Here is a 19302-nt window from a genome sequence, read left to right as displayed (position 1 = left end):
TTGAATGTATTTATAAAGTCAACTTAAAGTCTTTATTTAGTAGGTACAAGATTTGGACTCCCTCAGGGACATTTTCTATTGACTGCTTTCTCCTTGTTTCTTTGCATGTTTTGTTTTTGTGGTTGTTGTTGAAAATTGAGTATTTAAAATAATGTGGCAAGTCTGGAAATCACATCCTCCTTGTGTCCTTCCCTGGGGTTTGTTCTGTTTACTGTTACAGTGTATTTATTTGGTGACTTTTCTGGATAAATGTTGTATTATCTGTTCTGTACAGCCATGGAAGTCCCTATGTGGCTTGCTAATAATGACTGGACAGAGTCCTTAAATTACTTGAGATTTCAGTCTCCCATCCTTTGCCCAGCATCTCTGTTGTGTGCTGATCAGTTTGCACTGATCTTTGATGAGGGTCAGTCACAGAGAAGCAATCAGGACCCTCTCAGGTCTTCCCTGGGCCTACACATAGGCCTGCATTTGCAGGTGGCCTTCTCTGTCCTCAAGAATATGTTAGATCTTTTTAAAGCCCCTCTGGTGAATCTTTACCAGCTTCCTTTGTCATTTTCTGGACAGCTTCTAGTTGCTTCCAGCTGATGTTCCTGCCTCATCCCTGATTGCTGATTGCTCTCACCACATGCCCTGGGCTTCTCTTGCAAAGTAAACTGTATTGTGTCAAACAAATGCAGCCCTGGGGATGCAGCTTTGGTAGGTGAGGCCCTTGCTATCACAATGGTTCCCAATTGTGTGAGTGGGTTTTTTATGACAGTAATCAAGTGAAGCGAGCTCCAGTCTTCTTGTGGAAACTGCAGACTGCTTTGATAACCGAGTACTGGCGGATGTGTTTGTTGTAACCAAGGAAGGTGCTCGTGGATCTGTAACTGGATATGGTCTGACAGCTGTGGTGCAAGTCCTTTATAGTGTTAGTGGAGCTGAGGGGGCACAAGGACCCAGGAAGGTCTGGTCCCTGCACAGTGTCTCAGTTTCTTGTCAACTTGAACAGCAGCTGGTCCCTATGTCCTAAAGAGTCCGAGCGACTTATGCATGGCTCTTTTCTCCCCCAGATGACTTACCCAAGCCACAGATCATCACCCAGCCAGAGACGACGACAGCCGTGGTGGGCAGGGACATCCGCTTCACCTGCTCGGCTGCCAGCAGCAGCAGCTCCCCCATGACGTTTGCCTGGAAGAAGGACAGCGAAGTGCTGGCCAATGCGGACATGGAGAACTTCGCCCACGTCCGCGCCCAAGATGGGGAGGTGATGGAGTACACCACCATCCTGCACCTGCGCCGCGTCACTTTCGGGCATGAGGGCCGCTACCAGTGTGTCATCACCAACCACTTTGGCTCTACCTACTCCCACAAGGCCAGGCTCACTGTGAACGGTAGGAAGTGCTGTCTTTCATTGGGGTGACACATTCCTCCGAAGCCACACTGTTCTACCATCATGTGGCAGTGGCTGGGCAGGAGACACACCTGCTTCACTGTGTCACTGTTCCACTGCACCCTTTCCTGGCTTGGGCCCAGAGCCAGTGGTGTAGATGGCAGGCAGGGTTATTTTCAGTGGATTCTTTGTTTGGGGTGATTTTTTTTTTTAATCCAGTGACTATGTCAAGTGACATTTAGGCCCAAGCCTTGTATTTTTTTTTTTTTTTTTTCATTCTCCGTAATGCAGGATGTCTGGTATCCAGATTCCAAGTATGCCCTGATGCTGGGAAAACTGCTCTTCTTTGAGATAGCATGGCCTTGGGGCCAGAGGCCAACCTGGGTGGGACAGCTGGGCACCTGCCTCTCCAGAGGCTGAGGAGGGCAAGGAAGTGTGAGTGCCTGCTTGCTGGAAGAATGGCCTGCAGGTGTTTCAAGGATTGTACTCAGTCACCAGTTTTAGAGTCTGTCAAGATGGCTTGCTTCAGGGCTTTCATTTTGTAGTGAGTTTAGGGTAGAAGGAGAGAGGTAAATAGCTTGAGAAGTTAACCCCTCATCCTAGTAACTTAGGATTCTCTTGATTATTGAACCTGTCATTAAAAAGTGCTCAACTGCTGTGGAAGCTCTTACCACAAAAATTCCTTTTTTTTTTTTTAAACCACACTTTGGCTGGTTGTCTTACTATGAGCATGTCCTCATTGTTTCTCAGAAACTTGGGGCAGTGTTAGATTCCCACCAGAGCAATCTCAATGGGAACTGGAGTGCCATCCGACAGTTGGCTGGATGCTTACGAGTATCAGGGAGTATTCGGGATAAACAAGCTGGCAGAATGCTCTCAGTCCCCCATATACAGGAATACAGTTCCAACACCACCTCTCCTAAACGGGCTTTCCTCAAGAGGGAAGAGCCATTCTGTTGCTTTCCTCTGTCCTGGCGTCTTGCAGGAGCAAACATTTTTGTTTCCCAGTCTCACTCCTGGTGATTAAGGCAGGCAAGCTTCAGGCCCTGGCATTTATGGGGTCTCCCTGTACAGACTGATTTCCTTCAGGGACAGCAGGGAAATGTTTCCTGGAAGCCTTACATTTGAGGGGCTATAGCCACAGAGGGACCTGGGAGAAGCTGGGTAGCCCCTGGGAACTTCTGCTTCTGACCCACAGTGGGCAGCAGTGGTTCTGGGCAGATGCTGGCACGAAGGGCGGCACGGTGTGATGAGCTGACACCATGGTTTGCGGGGCGGGGGGGGGTGCGGCTGTGAGTTTGACGGAGGATATTTCCAGCCTTTGCATCTAGCTTTCCAACCGCTGGACCCTGGATTTGTCTGTTCTGCAGTGTTGCCATCATTCACCAAAATGCCCCATGATATTGCCATCCGGACTGGCACCATGGCCCGCCTTGAATGTGCTGCCACCGGCCACCCTAACCCCCAGATTGCCTGGCAGAAGGACGGAGGCACGGATTTCCCTGCAGCTCGTGAGCGACGCATGCATGTCATGCCAGACGACGACGTGTTTTTCATCACTGACGTGAAAGTTGATGACATGGGAGTTTATAGCTGTACCGCCCAGAACTCAGCTGGCTCCATCTCTGCCAATGCCACCCTGACAGTCTTAGGTTCGACTGTTGATAGTGCTAAGTATATATACGTGTGTGTGGCTATGTGCGTGTGTGTACATGTGAGAGAGAAGTTTTCTTCCACGTCATGGTACCAAGAGGCAAGGTTCTCAGACTGTGGTGTGAAGCTGGAGGTGAGTGTAGGGGCTATTTCTATTTTAAGAAAACCTTAGCAAGCAGCCTATAATTTTAAAAAGGTGGTTCCATCTCTTTAATTAAAAAAGCAAAAAAGTGAGCGAATGAGCAGAGCCTTCCAAAGGTTTAGGTATAAAACTCTACATAAAAAAGCTGCCCTCTGATCAGGCAGGCTGGGTGTGGTCTAGGGCAAGGATAAACTCTGGCCAGTCACAGGGCACTTTGGGAATCAGAGGGGTTTCTGTGGCTGGAGGGTTAGTTCACTCTCCCTGCTAAGCCACCCCCAGAATAATAATGATTTGGTCCCCGTGGAAGAAGGTCTTCTGAAAACCTCACACAGCCTTTCACTGATGCGTTGGCCTGTCCTTTATCCGGGAAATGAGGCAGATCTGTAGCTACTGAGGCCCACAGAGTAAAACATAAAGTCTCCACTGACCCCTTGCAGAAACGCCGTCCTTGGCTGTGCCCTTGGAGGACCGTGTGGTATCTGTGGGAGAAACAGTGGCTCTCCAGTGCAAAGCGACCGGAAGCCCTCCACCCCGAATCACCTGGCTCAAGGGGGGCCGTCCCTTGAGTCTCACCGAACGGCACCACTTCACGCCTGGCAACCAGCTGCTGGTTGTTCAGAACGTGGTGGCGGAAGATGCGGGCCGCTACACCTGCGAGATGTCCAACGCCTTGGGCACTGCACGCGCCCACAGCCAGCTGAGCATCCTGCCCACTCCAGGCTGCAGGAAGGACGGCACCACTGTGGGCATCTTCACCATCGCTGTGGTGTGTAGCATCGTGCTGACATCCCTGGTCTGGGTGTGCATCATCTACCAGACCAGGAAGAAGAGCGAGGAGTACAGTGTCACCAACACAGGTCAGCGGAGGTCACTTGCAGGGAAGGAGAAGAGCAGTGACACCAGTGAAGGAGGCTGGGCCCAGAGGCTCTTTTGAGCATTTCATTGTATCCAGAACCCCAGAACCTTTGGGGACATGGAGTCACTCAGGACAGCTGAGGCTTTGGTCTTGGTGACACCATTTTGTCTTTCAGGGATTGCACGTTAGATGCAATTCTAGTCAAATATAAGTCCAGTATGAACTCTGCAGTTTTCTGAGGCACCCTTGGCACATGCTCTGTGGCCACACAGTGGACTGCTGCTGCAGGAACATCATAGGGCCCTTCTTCTCTTCTGTCCCCCTCATAGTCACTGCTCTGTCTTTTGTGGATTCAGACACCTGACTCCCACTGTCTCACACCTGGGTGTTAAGCGTGGCCAGCAGCTTCTGGGAGGGCTTCTCCAGTGCACACACTCCACACAGCCATCTCCGCAGCCTTGATGCTGCTGGGGTACCTGAGTCTGCCTTCCTGGCCCCCATGAAGGATCTCAGTGTTTGACTCTCCTTTCTCCTTGCAGATGAGACCATCGTGCCACCAGATGTTCCAAGCTACCTCTCTTCTCAGGGGACCCTTTCTGACCGACAGGAAACTGTGGTCAGGACTGAGGGTGGTCATCAGGCCAATGGGCACATCGAGAGCAATGGTAAGGCCTCAGCACCTGATGCAGCTGTGTTCCCAGGAGCTGCCCCTCCTGGGGCAGGTGTTTGGCATCACATCATGCACAGTGGTGACCTGGCATGCTGGATGACTCTAGGCTTTCTGTTGGGTTTTATGGACTTTGCCCATGCAAGTTGTGCAGGGTTTTAAAATCCCTGTATCCCAGGGAGTCACTATATTGAGCTTAGTGTCTCCTGATCTGGAGAAGGTAGGACTGCTGAAATTAGAGCTGCAAAGGATATTTAAGGTCCTGAAACCAGTCTAGTCCTTAAGGAGGGGGATGTGCCCACGAGGGTGGGGGAGACTGAGCCCACATCTGGGGCAAGTTTACAGAGAACTGCTCATCGCCATGGCTCTGAGTGCTGCAAGTCCCACGCCAGCTGGGAAGGCAGCAGTAGGAAAGGCTCCTTGCTGGACCTCTTGGTTAGCCCAATAATCCACTACTGGAAGGAACATTCTAAAAAATGTCCCTGAGCTGGGGGCCTTGCCTTCCATTTCCCAAGGCTTCCTGTGACGCACTGAGGCGAGCGTTTCTAACCATGTGGTCTGTTAAAGGTGGTCTGTTTATACATGGAAGCCCTCTGTTCTTCATTAAAGGTGTCTGTCCGAGAGACGCAGGCCTCTTTCCAGAGGTGGAGACTCGTGGCATTGCGTGCAGGCAGCCCAAGCTCTGCGTTGGGTACACGAAGGAGCCATGGAAGATGGTGGAGAAAGTCGATGGCACACCTGCTCCACAGAAGATGACAGGTATGAGAGGCTTCCTTCAGGGAAAGGATATATTGTGCTTGAAATCAAAATTTGGTTTGACTGACTCATTAATGAAAGTGGGTGGAGGCATGCCTGACGTCAGGCTCTCAGAATTTGGCATTTGGTGTATAAACAGGAAGCTCTGGTTTGGCTCTCTTTTAATTCCAGAATAGGATGTATCAATAAAACTGCTGTGATAAGCCTGAGCCTGAGTTTTTGTAAATAAAATAAGAGGCAAGGCCCAAAATACCTTTTCCCCAGGGCGATTCTGAGGTTAAATTTCTCATTGTCCTGAAGACTCCTGACACTACATGGTACCTCATGCAAATGGGAATTTTCTTCCTTGTGATCAGAGTGTATGACTTCATGCTTTGAGTAAGAAATTAGTCTGAAATGTTTATACATGGAAGCCCTCTGTTCTTCATTAATGGCTTGGTGTTCGCTGGAGCCTTGCTTACTTACGTGGAGGGGGCAGGGGGAGGTTTTATAGAGCTGATTGAAGCAAGGCCCAGGCCTCACAGCCGTAGAGGAAAACATCCTGTTCTTGGCGTGGGACGGGGACGTCGTGGGGATAGCTCTCACCACCTCCGGCCCTGTCCACAGAGCACAGCAGCCCGGCGGTGGTGTGCGGTGACGGCAGCACTGACACGGATAGTCACTCCAAGGAAGAGGTCTTCTATCCTCAGCCTGTGTCCAGAGACAGCGCACAGCCAGGGACTCCAAGCAGCCAGGAGCCCAGCCAGAGGGACCACCAAAATGCTGCCCAGCCTCTGAGCAGCGGGCCCACCGATGGGTCCCGCAGCAGCTGCAGGGCATCTGTCTACCCCAGTAACCACGACAGAATGCTGACGGCCCAGAAGCAGCAGCCAGTGACGCCTCTGGATGGGAAAGGTAACTTGGCACGGGCTCCAAAGGGTTGTCAGCAGCCGGGTGGGGAGAGCACGGCATGTGGACACGGCCTGGCGGGAGGGTCTGATCTGGCCTCTCCTTTCTTCTTCCAGGGGCCTCCTCTTGGACTTTGGCGCGGTTGTGTGAGCTGGACTCCTTGGACCTCCAGCCTCCCTCCACGTTAGCTCCAGGCAAGTCTGAGCTCACAGAAGCCACCTCGGGCCTTCCTGATGTCCCTGGTGAAGGCCAGCACTTGCTTCTTTCTAACGGACACCTCCCCCAAGCACATGACCCCAGCCCTGAGTGCCCACCCCTGACGGGGCAGCTCCCTGGGACCCGGAGCGCCCGGCTGCTGTTTGCACCGCAAAGCTAGGCTTTGTCTACCTCGGCTCGCGTCCACGTATACAGGAAGGAGAGGTGGGAGAGGCAGCGGGGAGGCTCGGCTTCCAGCGTCCCTGATTTGTACATAGTTTTTTCACTTCCATGGGGAGTGTCAGCAGTTTGAAGGACTTGCAGCTGAAGCACAGAAATGCAAGAGGCTGTTGTGTACAAAAGGCAAAAAAGTATTTGATACCCTTGTACATAAGAGTTTTTTCAGAGATGGCATATATATTATATATCTTTTACAGAGGCTATTTTAATCTTTAGTGCATGGTTAACAGAAAAAGTCGTACAGTTTTGACAATGTTATTTTTCATACCAGGTTGCTGTTTAATTCTGGAAGGGGGGTGGTTCTGGTGCCTTACTGCGAGGATGGAGTTCCTAGAGGCTACAAACCACACTTGTGGGCAGAGTTTTCGGTGGGTGAAAGAGAAGGGATGTTTTTCTGCCGGAGACTTCGTTTGCTTTGGAAGGAACTTCATGTCCGGGTGGCTCGTGTGTGGATGACCTTGTGGCGACCTTCCTATGGAGCCGAGGTGCGGATGTCGTGTTTCTTTGCCGTGAAGGACTTCTCGTAGGTTTAAGTTCTCTCTGTAACAAGCAAAACCAGGGGTTGTGAATCCACCACAAGCAACTGGTTCAAACAGTGACGTGCTGCCGTTCTTCCTTCTGTGGTGAAAGCAAATGTGGTTTTGTCAGTTGTCACTCACCTGTCATTTGAGGCTTTTTAATAAGATAGAGGCTGCTGGTGTTGGTACCTGTGGATTTTTCAATAGTGATGTGTTAGTTCTGCCAATATAATTAATCTTACATTGGCCCTTGGGGGAGAAAAACAACTGAGTCCCTACATTTCAGGGCTAGGGTGTCTCTACTGAGGATTGCGAGCAAGCCCAGCCGCATCCTTCCCTCGCACAGAGGGACCCGGGTTTGGACTCGAAGAGATTTAGCCTTTCACCTGGGTTCTGGGTATATTTGCACTTTTTTGAGACCTGTAGCTAACCATCTTGTGAGTGCCAGTGTGTATTTCAGGAAAAATTAAGTTGAAACAAAGGCCCTTAAAATCTCAGAAAGCAAAGTTCCCTTTAGTCAAAAAGCTGAAGGAGTATTGACAAAACGGTTACGTATGTTCAGTTTTACTGTCAGATGTCATCACTGTTCCAAGAGGTAAGCAAGCACATTTAGAATTTTGTTTTCAACAGTTAACTAATTAAAATGTTACTTCCACAAAATATGTGAATTTGCTGCTTCTGAGAGGCAATGTGAAAGAGGAAGTATTACTTTTATGTACAAAGTTATTTATTTATAGAAATTTTGGTACAATGTACATTGAAAAACATGTAAAATATTGAAGTGTCTAACAAGTGGCATTGAAGTGTCTTTAATAAATAAAGGTTCATTTATAAAATGTTAGGTGTGTGGTCAGGGTATTCTTATACTTACATTAACCAGCATTGCTTCATCCCATTTAATTCCAGAGATTCCCTTATAAAAGCAGACATTCGGCCTTTAATTACCTTTTTCCCCCACTGCTCGCTCCCAAAAATGAAAAAAAAATTTTAGTCAAAGCAGAATTATATACAGTTGCTCCAGGGAAGACAGGACACCACCACTGGATTCCTGAGATTTCTCTCTGAATTTTTTCTAACACCTGGAGCTTATTAGTTGCGCTCCAAAGGGGTGACCTTCCCATTTCATCTCTTAGATTTATCAGGGTTGAGCTTAAAACTCCAAGCAACAAACCTGATTGATTTGGGATGATGAAACCACCCTATTGGCAAAGCCAGTCCCAGCCCTTGCTGTGGGTCTGGTGTGGAGACAGCGGGTCCATCGCCTGTTGGGCCCACCTAGTCCCTGCGCCACGACTGGTTTCTTGCTCACACACACCCCACATGGGCTGCTTGCTGCACACTTGCCTGTGAAATAACACTATTGTGTTTTTACGAGTGAAATCTGAGGGTAATTAAGAACAGCAGCTTACTGTGCACCTGTAGTTCATTCTTTTTACACTAGGCTGTGAGCTTATGCAATTGGAATTAACCCAGGGGAGAAACCCACCCACATCCCCAACTTTCCCCCCTAGGTCTCCATCCTTTACCCATTCTTTTAAAATTATAACCATCTCTGCCTCTGGCTGCAGCCACCGTCAGGTGGCAGGAAGCGAAAGATTAGATACAGATCAAATGAGGGCTCTGTAGGGCCTGGACTCAGCGCTGCCACACTTATTTATTAAGGGGTTCTGAGAAAATTGTTCCAAGTACCACTGTGGACATCATTTTCTCTCTCTGGCAAAGAGGCTAATGACGTCATTCCCACCAGCCTGTAGCACGGAAGATGCATTCTCAGTGTCGAAATCTGAGTAGAACTGGGTTTTCGCGCCGTGTTTTGTTCCGATGGCCGAACAGCTGCTCACTGGAAGGGAGATGGTTCTCACAGCAGGACCCATTCTTGAGAGAAGGGGCTGTCTCTGAGTCACGGCCTTTCTCGGCCAAGTTCCAAGACAAAGCTGCGAGTTCGGTCATAAGCACCAAGAAAGATGAAACCTCCCAGACTGATTGCTGCCATTCGGGGTAAGACACCTGCAAATAATCTAGGGGGGAAAAGGCAGGAGGAAAGATTTTTTTCAAATTGTGTGTATAAAAAAGGTTAAATTCCAACACCCACAGCTTGCTCAACTCCACACACCAAGCTCATTAAACCCCACACAGCACTTAAAATGTGTGTTTTTCCTTTCAGAGTGGCACTGAATTACATTCCCAAATACACTTGCTGAAGTTGGAGCCCAGCTGTTTGCTGGCTGAATCAGCCAAATACCAAACAGCTTACTTGTGAGCACCTACACTTAGGTCCAGCAATTAGTCGAGATGCAGTAACTCTGTCCCCGCAATAGTTAAGTCTTTCACACCATTTCTTTGAGAGAAGATGAAATCAACTTTTTAATAAAGGAGTCAAAAGGCTGAATCCTAGCGAAGGCTGCAGGGTTCCGCCCACCCCAGGAAGCTGAGGTGGGCCCCGGCTCTTTGGGGAGATTCCTGGACAACTGTGCTGCTCCTCCCTGGGACTCACTCCGGCAGAGACCCATGGCGTGATGCCACAAAGGGCATAGAGTCTCCAGGGATTCTCGGTTCTCCCTCCCCTGAAGGACAGGAAAGGCAATGGGCTCCAGCTGGGAGGGGGCGCCGCATTACAGGCTGATCCTCATGCACCACACAAGGCCAGTCACCATCAGAGTTACAACTTGCGAAATATGCAAAGAAATGCAAAGTAAAAGAACAAGTTACAACTTGCGAAATATGCAAAGAAATGCAAAGTAAAAGAACAATGTTACTGGGGAGGCAAACTTTAAAACCCACAGTGGTGCACAGGTATTTGTTCAAAGATGGTCATTGTGGCATTGCTGGTAAGAGAAAAAAACTGCAAAGAACCTGCTCTCTGGTCACATAAATTCGGGTATGCTATACATACATGGGAGACTACACAGCTTTAAGAATAAGGTCATTCCTGGGGACCAACACAGAACGTGCACAAAATAGGTTCTGAAAGAAAGCCCAAAGCTGTACATATAATACGACTGCTTGTTGGACAAACATGGCCATGATGTGTCAACGTTCTCTGGAGGCTGGGAGGACAGGACACCCTCCCTACCTATACTTCTGTAATAATGGAAACTGTTTTACCAAGAGGAGTACTTGTGTAAGCAGAGAACAAAATGAAAAATATGAAAAAATCAGAACATGTGGATTTACTACAGAAAAGAGGGATGGAATCTAGGGAAGAAAACTGAAAATGATGAGGGTTAGGCCAACAGGATTCTGTGTAGCCTTGAAGGTCTGGGGAGACCTTCATGCTAAGCTAAAGGGAATGGGTGGCTTCCCAAGAAACAGGCCAGGAAGGAATCCCCTGTAGCCTGGATGCTTCCTTTCTGCGTACCTCCTGGGAAAGGCCAATGTGCCCCCCGACCCCCACCCCCAGGGAGCACTCTGCGCTTCTGAGGAAAATGGACCTGAGAATAGTTTCAGGGGGCCCAGATTTTAGTTAGCTAATTAAGGACTTAAATCATCAAGTAACGTCCTACACAAAAGAACCTCTATTTCTTGTCTACATGAAGATTCTACAGAAGACCAAAATACACTTGTAAGGAAGAAAGTTGTTCAGCTCAACGCTGTGCAAATTGTTTTTGCACGAAGTGGCTGGTGAAAGCAAAAACCCCTAAATTATTGCTCTGAGGCCACTGTGCCTTCTGGCTCAGAAAAGAGATTCATCTACCTGCCTCTACCCCACAGAGAGAAATGCTGGAAGGGAGGATAGTAGGAACCCGGCTGTGCAAGAGCACATTTGCCACAAAACTCACCCTGCCTCCCTGACTTGCTTCTACAGCCAATGCCTTGTTAGGCTCCACTGCTAATGAGCTCAGCTGCTCCAAGCGAGGGGCAGATGGAAGCAGTTTATGGTTTCGCTGGATGACAATTGAGTCTGTTAAGATAATTACAGCCTTAAAGTAGAGTAATTTGCTCAGTGAGCACCCCAACCAGACTCGGAGGCAAAGACTGGAGCAGAGCAGGGCTGTGCTGGAGGGACCGCACCAGGGCTAAAGGAACAAACGGTCGTGCCCTGAGCAGAGGGCCAGGCACCATGCAGGGCACAGCAGTAGGGACAGGGAGGGCACAAGCAAGAAAAACAAAAGGCCAGGTGATGAGGTGAAGAAAGGAGGTGGGAGCAACTCGTGATAAGCCGGCTTCCCATCTGTTTTCAGGCTGTTGGACTGGATGAGCGTATGGTATTTTTATTTCTGAGAAGCCAGCTGGCCCAAGGGCACAGCTTCCAAATCTGTGCCGGAACGTGGTGCTCCCCCGGGTAACCAACAAGAAGAGATCGAAGCAGCACCACTTTAATTTGTGCTGAAGACAGCACCAGCCCTCCGCAGGTGGGCAGCCCGGACTGGCAAGGTGACCTGAATAAACTGGCAAGTGTGTCAGGGTCGCAAGGGCTCTGCATGGGGGATGGATGGCTGGGCCAGGCCAGGGAGGCCTAGGACCGGCTGTTTCTGTTTGGAGGTGGGGGGGCAGTGTTTGCTGGCTTCTCATTACAGTTCTCTTGTCAAATTATTGGCTGTCTTTTATCACGTTAATAGGAAGCTAATGAACAGTGTGGTTAGCTGCTGGAAATACTCTGCCAAGGACCACGTGGTGATTGCTAACGAGAACCCAAGACTTAGGATAAGTGAGAATCCAAATTACCCTTTCAGGGGTGACAGTGGGGACAGGAATAGGCCCTCAGCATGTTGATGACACCTGGCCTCTGTGGGTAATTCAGGCACTGCCTAGTTAGCTAACACCAAGTATTACCACCCCTGGGGCAGGAAGATTTAGTTTCAATCATCTCCGTGAGGTAATTCCTTCTCCACAAGCTTTTGGTGGCTATGGCTCTGGCAATCCTGCCATTTCTGCTGTCACAACTATCTCAGGAAAGGCAGATGGGCTGCAGCTCCACACTGACTCCACAGGCCAAGGTCAAGAGCATGTGTTTGACCAATGGTTGCCAGAGATTCTAATAAGAACTATATAGAAACAAATGAGAATACCACTCAGCAACTGACTTTATGACCCTAAAAGCCACTTCACACACCACCTTTGTGTGGCATGCATCACTGACTCAGGACAGAGAGAGATCCCCCTGCCCCCCAGGCTCAGTCAGTCCTCTCTGGTAAACCCAATCCTCATCTCCAATACTTTGTCCTGCAGGCAACCAGCACTAAGCCAGGAGAGATGGCACATTCAACACAACTATATACAGCGTTACTTTTTTTTTTTTTTTTTTGGCCATAGCCATGGCCATAGAAGTTCCTGGGCCTGGGATTGAACCTGAGCCACAGCAGTGACGATACCAAATCCCTAACTGCTAGGCCACCAGAATCTCCCCAATGTTACCTATTTTATTTGTCTCTTTAGGGCTACACCTGAAGCATATGGAGGTTCCCAGGCTAGGGGTTGAATTGGAGCTGTAGCCACTGGCCTACACCACAGCCACAGCAAAGTGAGATCCAAGCTGTGTCTGCAACCTTCAGCACAACTCACAGCAATGCCAGATCCTTAACCCACTGAGTGAGGCCAAGGATTGGACCCACGTCCTCATGGAAGCTAGTCAGATTTGTTTCCACTGAGCCACTGAGCCACAACGGGAACTCCAATGTTACCTATTTTAAATAGAGGATGAGGCCATTCTGCAAAACCTTGCTTGCAACCTGACCAACCTGTGTCATGTGCCCTAGACAGTCAACTAGCTGAAAAAAAATCTGCCAAGTGGACACAAAACTACAGTCAAATGGACACAGCACCAGGAAGAGGAGGTGGCACCACTGTGGCTTTACTGTTTTCAGACCAGCCTTGTTGCTAGGCACCCCCAACCTTCCCCTGAAGGAGGCTGCTGCTTTGCTCTCTCAGAAACATCCCTGGGAGATGATTCCAAAGAGATTTCACTACCTGTACAGATCCCAGCCTTGAGACAGGTGTACAAGTTCATGTTGTAAAAGCGATGCTGAAATAGCATTTTGAAGACAGCTTTGTGGACACTGTTCTAGCAGCTGAAACACGTAGCTGATAAAAAAGCAGTGGGCTTCAAGGAAATGATCCCCCACCATGGTATGTTGAAAGTAATAACTAGTAATAGTTAAAAGTGCCCCAAACCACAAATACTTTCTCTTTTTTCCCCCTTTGTTTTTATGGCCACACCTGTGGCATATGGAAGTTCCTGGGCTAGGGATCAAATCAGAGGTGTAGCTGCCGGCCTATGCCGGATCCTTAACACTGAGCAAGGCCAGGGATTGAAGCCACATCCTCACAGACGCTATGTCAGGTTCTTAACTGGAGGAGTCACAATGGGAACTCTCACAAATGCTTTCCTCTAACAATGCTACTCCTGCGTTATATTGCTGCAGTCAGAATCCAGCAGGGGCCATACCCCTGAAGTCATCTAACATCGAGAATAGAAAATGAACAGCACATCAACTTGGCTGTGCAGTTAATGTTGCACATCTCACACAAGCAACATTAAATGTAAGGAGTTCCTGTCTGGCTCAGTGGTAATGGATCTGACTAGGATCGATGAGGACATAGGTTCCATCCCCGACCTTGTTCAGGGGGTTAAGTATCCCTGTTGCCATGAGCTGTGGTGTCGGTCACAGGTGCGGCTCGGATCCCGCACTGCTGTGGCTGTGGCATAAGCTGGCAGTCTGCAGCTCTGATTTGGTCCCTAGCCTGGGAACTTCCATATGCCATGGGTATGGCCGAAAAGCAAAAAAAAAAAAAAAAAACCCAAAAAAACAAAAAGTAATCAACCAGGACAAAAGCAGAAGGAAAGAAAGGTGGTTTGTTTTTTTTGTTTGTTTGTTTTTCTTCTGATGCTGGGCTAAAGGAGGAAGGGCTGGGCCTTCCCTTCTGGACTTACCCTGACAGCCCCTGCATCCGCCAGACCCCGTGCAGGGCAGAGAGTACATTCCCAGTAGCAGTGCTGGAACCTGCCTGCACAAAAAGACAAAAGAGGAAGCCATCACCTTCTGAAACTCCCCCACTTACGGCAGGTGCCCAGAGACCCTCAGATGCACGGATCCCCCTGCACCCTCATTGAAGACACAGTTTCAGGCAGACTGGAGTTTCTCAGGCATCAGGACCTCTGGGTCTTACAGACCAGAAGTCCTCACATTCACACTCACACTGATTCGGCCCAATCCCCACCAGAAGTAGCTTCTGCAGGTAATTTTTCTCACTGTCAACCCAGGAGCAGAGCTTTCCCAGGTAATTCATGTACAACTATTTAACAGAAAAAAAGATCAAAAGTGGTATTAACTGACTGATCTGACAAGAATGGGGAATAATAATAATTATAAATGGTACAATTAAGCAACTTATCCAAGTGGTTAATAAACGCATTTAATAAAGAGTACTCTGCTCAATTTAAAACAGGCTTTTCCCTATCAACCTACAAACTACAATTCTGCCCTTATTTGTTCCACTTTTCCACAAAGGGTATGACTTTTCATTTTTTACTGTTTTGGTCCAGGTAGGTTATTATATATGGCATTCCCTGAAGTCTCAATCCAGCTTTTAAAAATTTTTGTCTTCTTAATGACATTTCTGAGCAATTCAGAAAAATGTCCTAATTCATCCAGTTAAGGCTTAACAAGCATGATGGAAGGATAGAGCCTCTGGCTTACTTGCTGCAGGGCGTGGGGCAGGCCAACTCTCAGAGCCTCAGGTCTGTGAAAACATTCTTTGAAGCTAGTACTACCGGGCAGAGGCCCCACCAGCCCTACCTGCTTACATAATACAGGTGAGAATGACTTTGAAAAGGCAAAATGCTGCCCAGACATCCTTCACAGGGATTCCACTGGATGCTGCTTTGTCCAATGGCAGTTTCACTACTGGTTCAACAGGCAGCACAACACTGCTAATTACAGGCGTTAGGCCACTTTTGTTCACTTTATATACATATAAGCCCTAGTGCTAATAAAGACAAGCATCTGTGGCATCTACATTACGTTATTTGACCACTTACCTTTGCCAACATGATTCTTGTTTTTGCCACGTCCAGGGGCGTGGTGACTGCAGCTGCAAACCCACCTGTGCATATAAAAACACCCAACACATAAGTGAGGTATTGTTTACTGCGTCGCATGGTATTTCATAATTTCTATTTTATAATTCCTCATAACTCTGCTCCAAATATGTCCTTATCATTAAGTCTGCTTGACTGACTGAAGAATAGGATGCTCATGCGCAAAGTCTTTACCCACACGCTTCCCTGCTTTTCTGGTGATGCCTCACCAGACATAAAAGAGGGATGACGAGATCATGTTTTACACACGCAGGTAGGAAAACAAGGCCTCACAATGTGTCCTGCTCGCTGGGGGAGCAGCAGAGCAGCCCGTGTGTGTACACAGGGGTGTGTCTGTGGTCAGAACCCCATTCCCGTATGAGAGGCACCCTGGTCCCCGGGAGTCCTGCCTTCCATGGGCCGCTGCTCTCTAACCTGACGGCAAAATGCTGCTCTGGTTTCTGCCCTGGGGCAAAGCTGGCAAGCAGAAATATGTGTGTCACTGTAGGGACTTGGGGGATAAATAGCTGGATTCTTAGGGTTAAAAGAGTATATTTTTCTGTATTTGCAGGCTTCTAATCAACAGGTCAGTGAGAGTAACAAGACTTTAAAAGTCCCTTCCACATCTCACTGGAGTCAGTCTTGATTCAAGCCCACCCACCTCCTTCCTTACAGCTTCCTTTCTACTTTTGCTCTCCTGTCCTCTTTATTTAAATATTGTTACTGGCCAACGGATTTTTTGTAAAAATCCACACATTTTAAAGGGGCCCATATCTACAGACAGAGGAACTGGAAGACTACTTTTGTTGTTGTTGTTGCCACGCCCACAGCAGGTGGATATTCCCGGACCAGGGATTAAACCCGAGCCATAGCAGTGACCCAAGCATTGATAATGCTGGATCCTTAACCTGCTTCACCACAAGAGAACTCCTGGAGGACAATTTTTTAACAGAAATAATAGTATATGGTATCAATATTTTATTTAATTATGATACAAAGGTGTATTTTAAACCTCAAAAGGCCAAAAGGAGATAGAAGTAACAAGCCTGAAAAGGCCTTCTAAAGATTCAGCTTCCTTGAGTCTGGGTGAAACAGGGAATTGTCTGAGAACTGAGGAGAATACACATGTGAAAGATGCCCCAGAAATGGCATACCTCTCCCTCTAAGATCTGTGGTGTGTGGACAAGGTCATCTGACTTCTGCCAAATATCTCTCTAAATATGTTGCTGAAATAAGATCATTAATCTGAACCCTGTCCCTTTAGTAACATTTATTATGATGCTGACTTTTGGAAAGATGTACCCAGAGTGACACTAATCTCAGGGCTAAAGAGCAAAGACCATTTTAGCCAGCTTTGACTTATTAAATGTTTTCGTCTGCATTCAAAAGTTGCCTGAAACTCAGAGACCTGCTAAATTGCAAGTATTTAAAAGTTTTGTGGACCTAATCCAGAAATCCTACTCTTACCTTTTTTTTTTTTTTTTTTTTTTTTTGGTCTTTTTGTCTTTTTGCCATTTCTTGGGCTGCTCCCATGGCATATGGAGGTTCCCAGGCTAGGGGTCCAATCGGAGCTGTAGCCACTGGCCTACGCCACAGCCACAGCAACACGGGGATCTGAGCCGCGCCTACAACCTACACCACAGCTCATGGCAACGCTGGATCCCTAACCCACTGAGCAAGGCCAGGGATCGAACCCGCAACCTCATGGTTCCTAGTCAGATTCGTTAACCACTGAGCCATGACGGGAACTCCTACCCTTACTTTTTTTAAACCACATATTCTGCCATAAAGAAGGGGCCCAGGAAGACTTCACATCCATAAACTTTTTTCTATCCTTAGGAAAGAGGAAAAAAAAAAAAAGAAAGAAAGAAAGAAATGAAGGTGATGAACACATATTCCAAACTGCACACACCAAATCTTTCATTCAATTTTGTTTCCCTTGCTGGCTGCAAGAGTTAGCAGGGCCCAGTATGAGAAAAAAAAAAAAAAAAAGCATCTTCAGAATCAGACCAAGGCCTCAATCCCTGCTCTATTAGTTGAGAAGCTTTCAATAAAAATATTTTTTTGGCCACACTCTGGGCATGTGGAAGTTCCTGGGCCAGAGATCAAACCCACATGGTAACAGCAACCTAAGCTGCTACAGTGACAATGCCAGATCCTTAATGTAAGGGAATGCTAATACATTTCTTATTCTGTAGTTAAACTACCCTTTGGACAGGTAGTCTTACTACCCTCTGCTTCCGGTGGGGATGCTGAAGCTGAGAAGGGCTGATGAACTCATGGAGGGTTTTACTCAGTGCAGAGCTGAGATGGGAATGTGACTACCTCCAGAACCTCAGCTCTTGGACACTGGGTCTTCCAGTGGCCTCAGTTCTTCCATCTGTGAAATGCAGACAGCAGTCTGACACATGGCATGAATGATGAGTCTGTGCAGAGTGTCTAGAACACGGCCTGGCTCCACCCTAGCACTCAAAGGAATCCTCTTTTCTCTGGGCAGGCAGACCTCATGTGCAATTTTCCTTCCTGTCTCCAGCCCAGCACACACAGCAGGCACTCAAAAATGCTTACTGAGTGTCCTGGACAAGTGACTATGTTTTTCACAAACTGACGATTTCAAGCTGTCTCCAAGAAGGAGCTGGTAACATCTGCACTCACTTTATCTGGCATGCTGGGTCTGTACTAGCTACCTTCACTGATTATTTTACCTCCTTTGCATGGATAACACCATTCCATTCTACAGACAACTTGCCCAGGGCCACACAACTGGTATGGAGGTTGGATTCAGTCACATGTATCTTGGCTCCAAAGGTTATGGTCCTTCACTGCACAATGACTTTGATATATGAATAAGACATTTAAATTTGTTTGACAGTTAAAATCCAGAAGTGCATACGCCATTTTCCTCTTTGAAAATGTTCACAAACTGACCGAAACCAACTAAAAGGATTTTGAAATTGACAATTATCTGTCCCCTGTCTGACTACTCAACGCTCTCATGAGTCACCTATGTTGAAAAGTATTTGTCTTCTACCAAATTTGGATGCTGTAAACTGAACTTATTTTGGCCATTAGCAAAAGTTCACTGTTCCTTTACTATAGGTGCCTGCCAATATTCTCTATGCGATTTCTGTTTCATGAAAGTAATGAGACAAAAATGCCTATACTGAAATAGGTCCTAATTTTACTACCACGATGGAAACTTTATTTAATGAAAGCTATTAATAAGTCAATTTAAATGTCTTCAAATATCAAAGACACTTTAATTCACAGACCTCACAATGTTTTTTATGAGGCTGTAAGAAGGACTTGTGAAGATCATGTAATAGAATAACTAGTCATAACAGGGAGGGAGTGGCAGACCTGCACTTTCAGTTAAAATACAGTTATTTTCTACATTTTACTTACGGGAACTGTAAACTGCTGGTAGTAAATACTAGGAACATGCTAACATATTAGACAGGAAATAATTATCTGGTATAGCAACTGCAGGCCACTTTTGTGCTCAAATCACACGTGAAACAATTTTCTATGGGCTCCACTAGAGTTAGGTTTTGACTGAATGTTAGGTTAACTGCTTTCAAGGACCAGATTCAGGGGAAATTAGATTTTTACAATGAAACTACATCTCATGTGTCCTTAGGGAACAAATGCAGGTTCTTTGCCTTCTCCAGACAAAGGGGCCACCTCCCCTGCTAGAGGTCTGGAGCTGTCACCTCCCACAGCAGCTGTGAATGTGGAGGGGGCAGCAGTGGGCGGTGCTGCCCCTCAGTGTCCCCAGGGCTTCCCCTCCCCATATCAGCTGGGAGCAGGAAGAGCATCCCCACCAATGATCTCCAAAGAAGTGTCCAGACTAAGAGGGCTCTGAGCACAACGGTGACAAACATATTTTTGCTCTTGTTTTTTAAAGACTATATCAGGCCTTGTCATTTGTTACCCAGATAATCTTTCATCTTATTCAAGAACTTCTCTCTTAGAGAATGGAAGTTACAAGAAAG

The 19302-nt window shown here is 47.5% G+C and overlaps 2 protein-coding genes across 41 annotated transcripts in view; one reads left to right on the top strand and one right to left on the bottom strand.

Moving 5' to 3' along the window:
- Positions 1 to 8126, top strand: part of LRIG1 (leucine rich repeats and immunoglobulin like domains 1) — a 618703-nt gene extending 610577 nt beyond the window's left edge. For all 32 annotated transcript variants that reach the window (XM_084988949.1, XM_084988952.1, XM_084988951.1 and 29 more), the window contains 7 exons: positions 1056 to 1376; positions 2746 to 3027; positions 3608 to 4027; positions 4566 to 4691; positions 5303 to 5452; positions 6056 to 6343; positions 6454 to 8126. In XM_084988949.1, coding sequence (XP_084845075.1) covers positions 1056 to 1376; positions 2746 to 3027; positions 3608 to 4027; positions 4566 to 4691; positions 5303 to 5452; positions 6056 to 6343; positions 6454 to 6713 — 1847 coding nt within the window. In that variant the 3' untranslated portion in view covers positions 6714 to 8126. The remainder of the gene's footprint in view (positions 1 to 1055; positions 1377 to 2745; positions 3028 to 3607; positions 4028 to 4565; positions 4692 to 5302; positions 5453 to 6055; positions 6344 to 6453) is intronic.
- The window catches only part of SLC25A26 (solute carrier family 25 member 26), a 165580-nt gene continuing 154277 nt past the window's right edge, over positions 8000 to 19302 (bottom strand). For 5 of the 9 annotated variants that reach the window (XR_014823503.1, XM_003358494.6, XM_084988956.1 and 2 more), the window contains 3 exons: positions 15269 to 15333; positions 14162 to 14235; positions 8000 to 9308 (listed from right to left, as the gene is read on the bottom strand). Coding sequence is in view for 6 of the 9 variants with exons in the window: in XM_084988956.1 (XP_084845082.1) it covers positions 9061 to 9308; positions 14162 to 14235; positions 15269 to 15333 (387 nt within the window). In the remaining 3 variants the exon portion in view is untranslated. Of the gene's footprint in view, positions 9309 to 9784; positions 9956 to 14161; positions 14236 to 15268; positions 15334 to 19302 lie in introns of all 9 variants that reach the window. The other 4 variants (XR_014823504.1, XR_014823502.1, XM_084988955.1 and 1 more) reach the window with 1 other exon arrangement.

Source organism: Sus scrofa, chromosome 13, assembly GCF_054392235.1.
Source record: "Sus scrofa isolate SSC_HxYL_T2T_F1_AM1 chromosome 13, Sscrofa_HxYL_maternal_Yorkshire_Landrace_v2.0, whole genome shotgun sequence".
Lineage (NCBI taxonomy): Eukaryota > Metazoa > Chordata > Mammalia > Artiodactyla > Suidae > Sus > Sus scrofa.
This window is presented reverse-complemented; position numbering and strand designations above follow the sequence as displayed.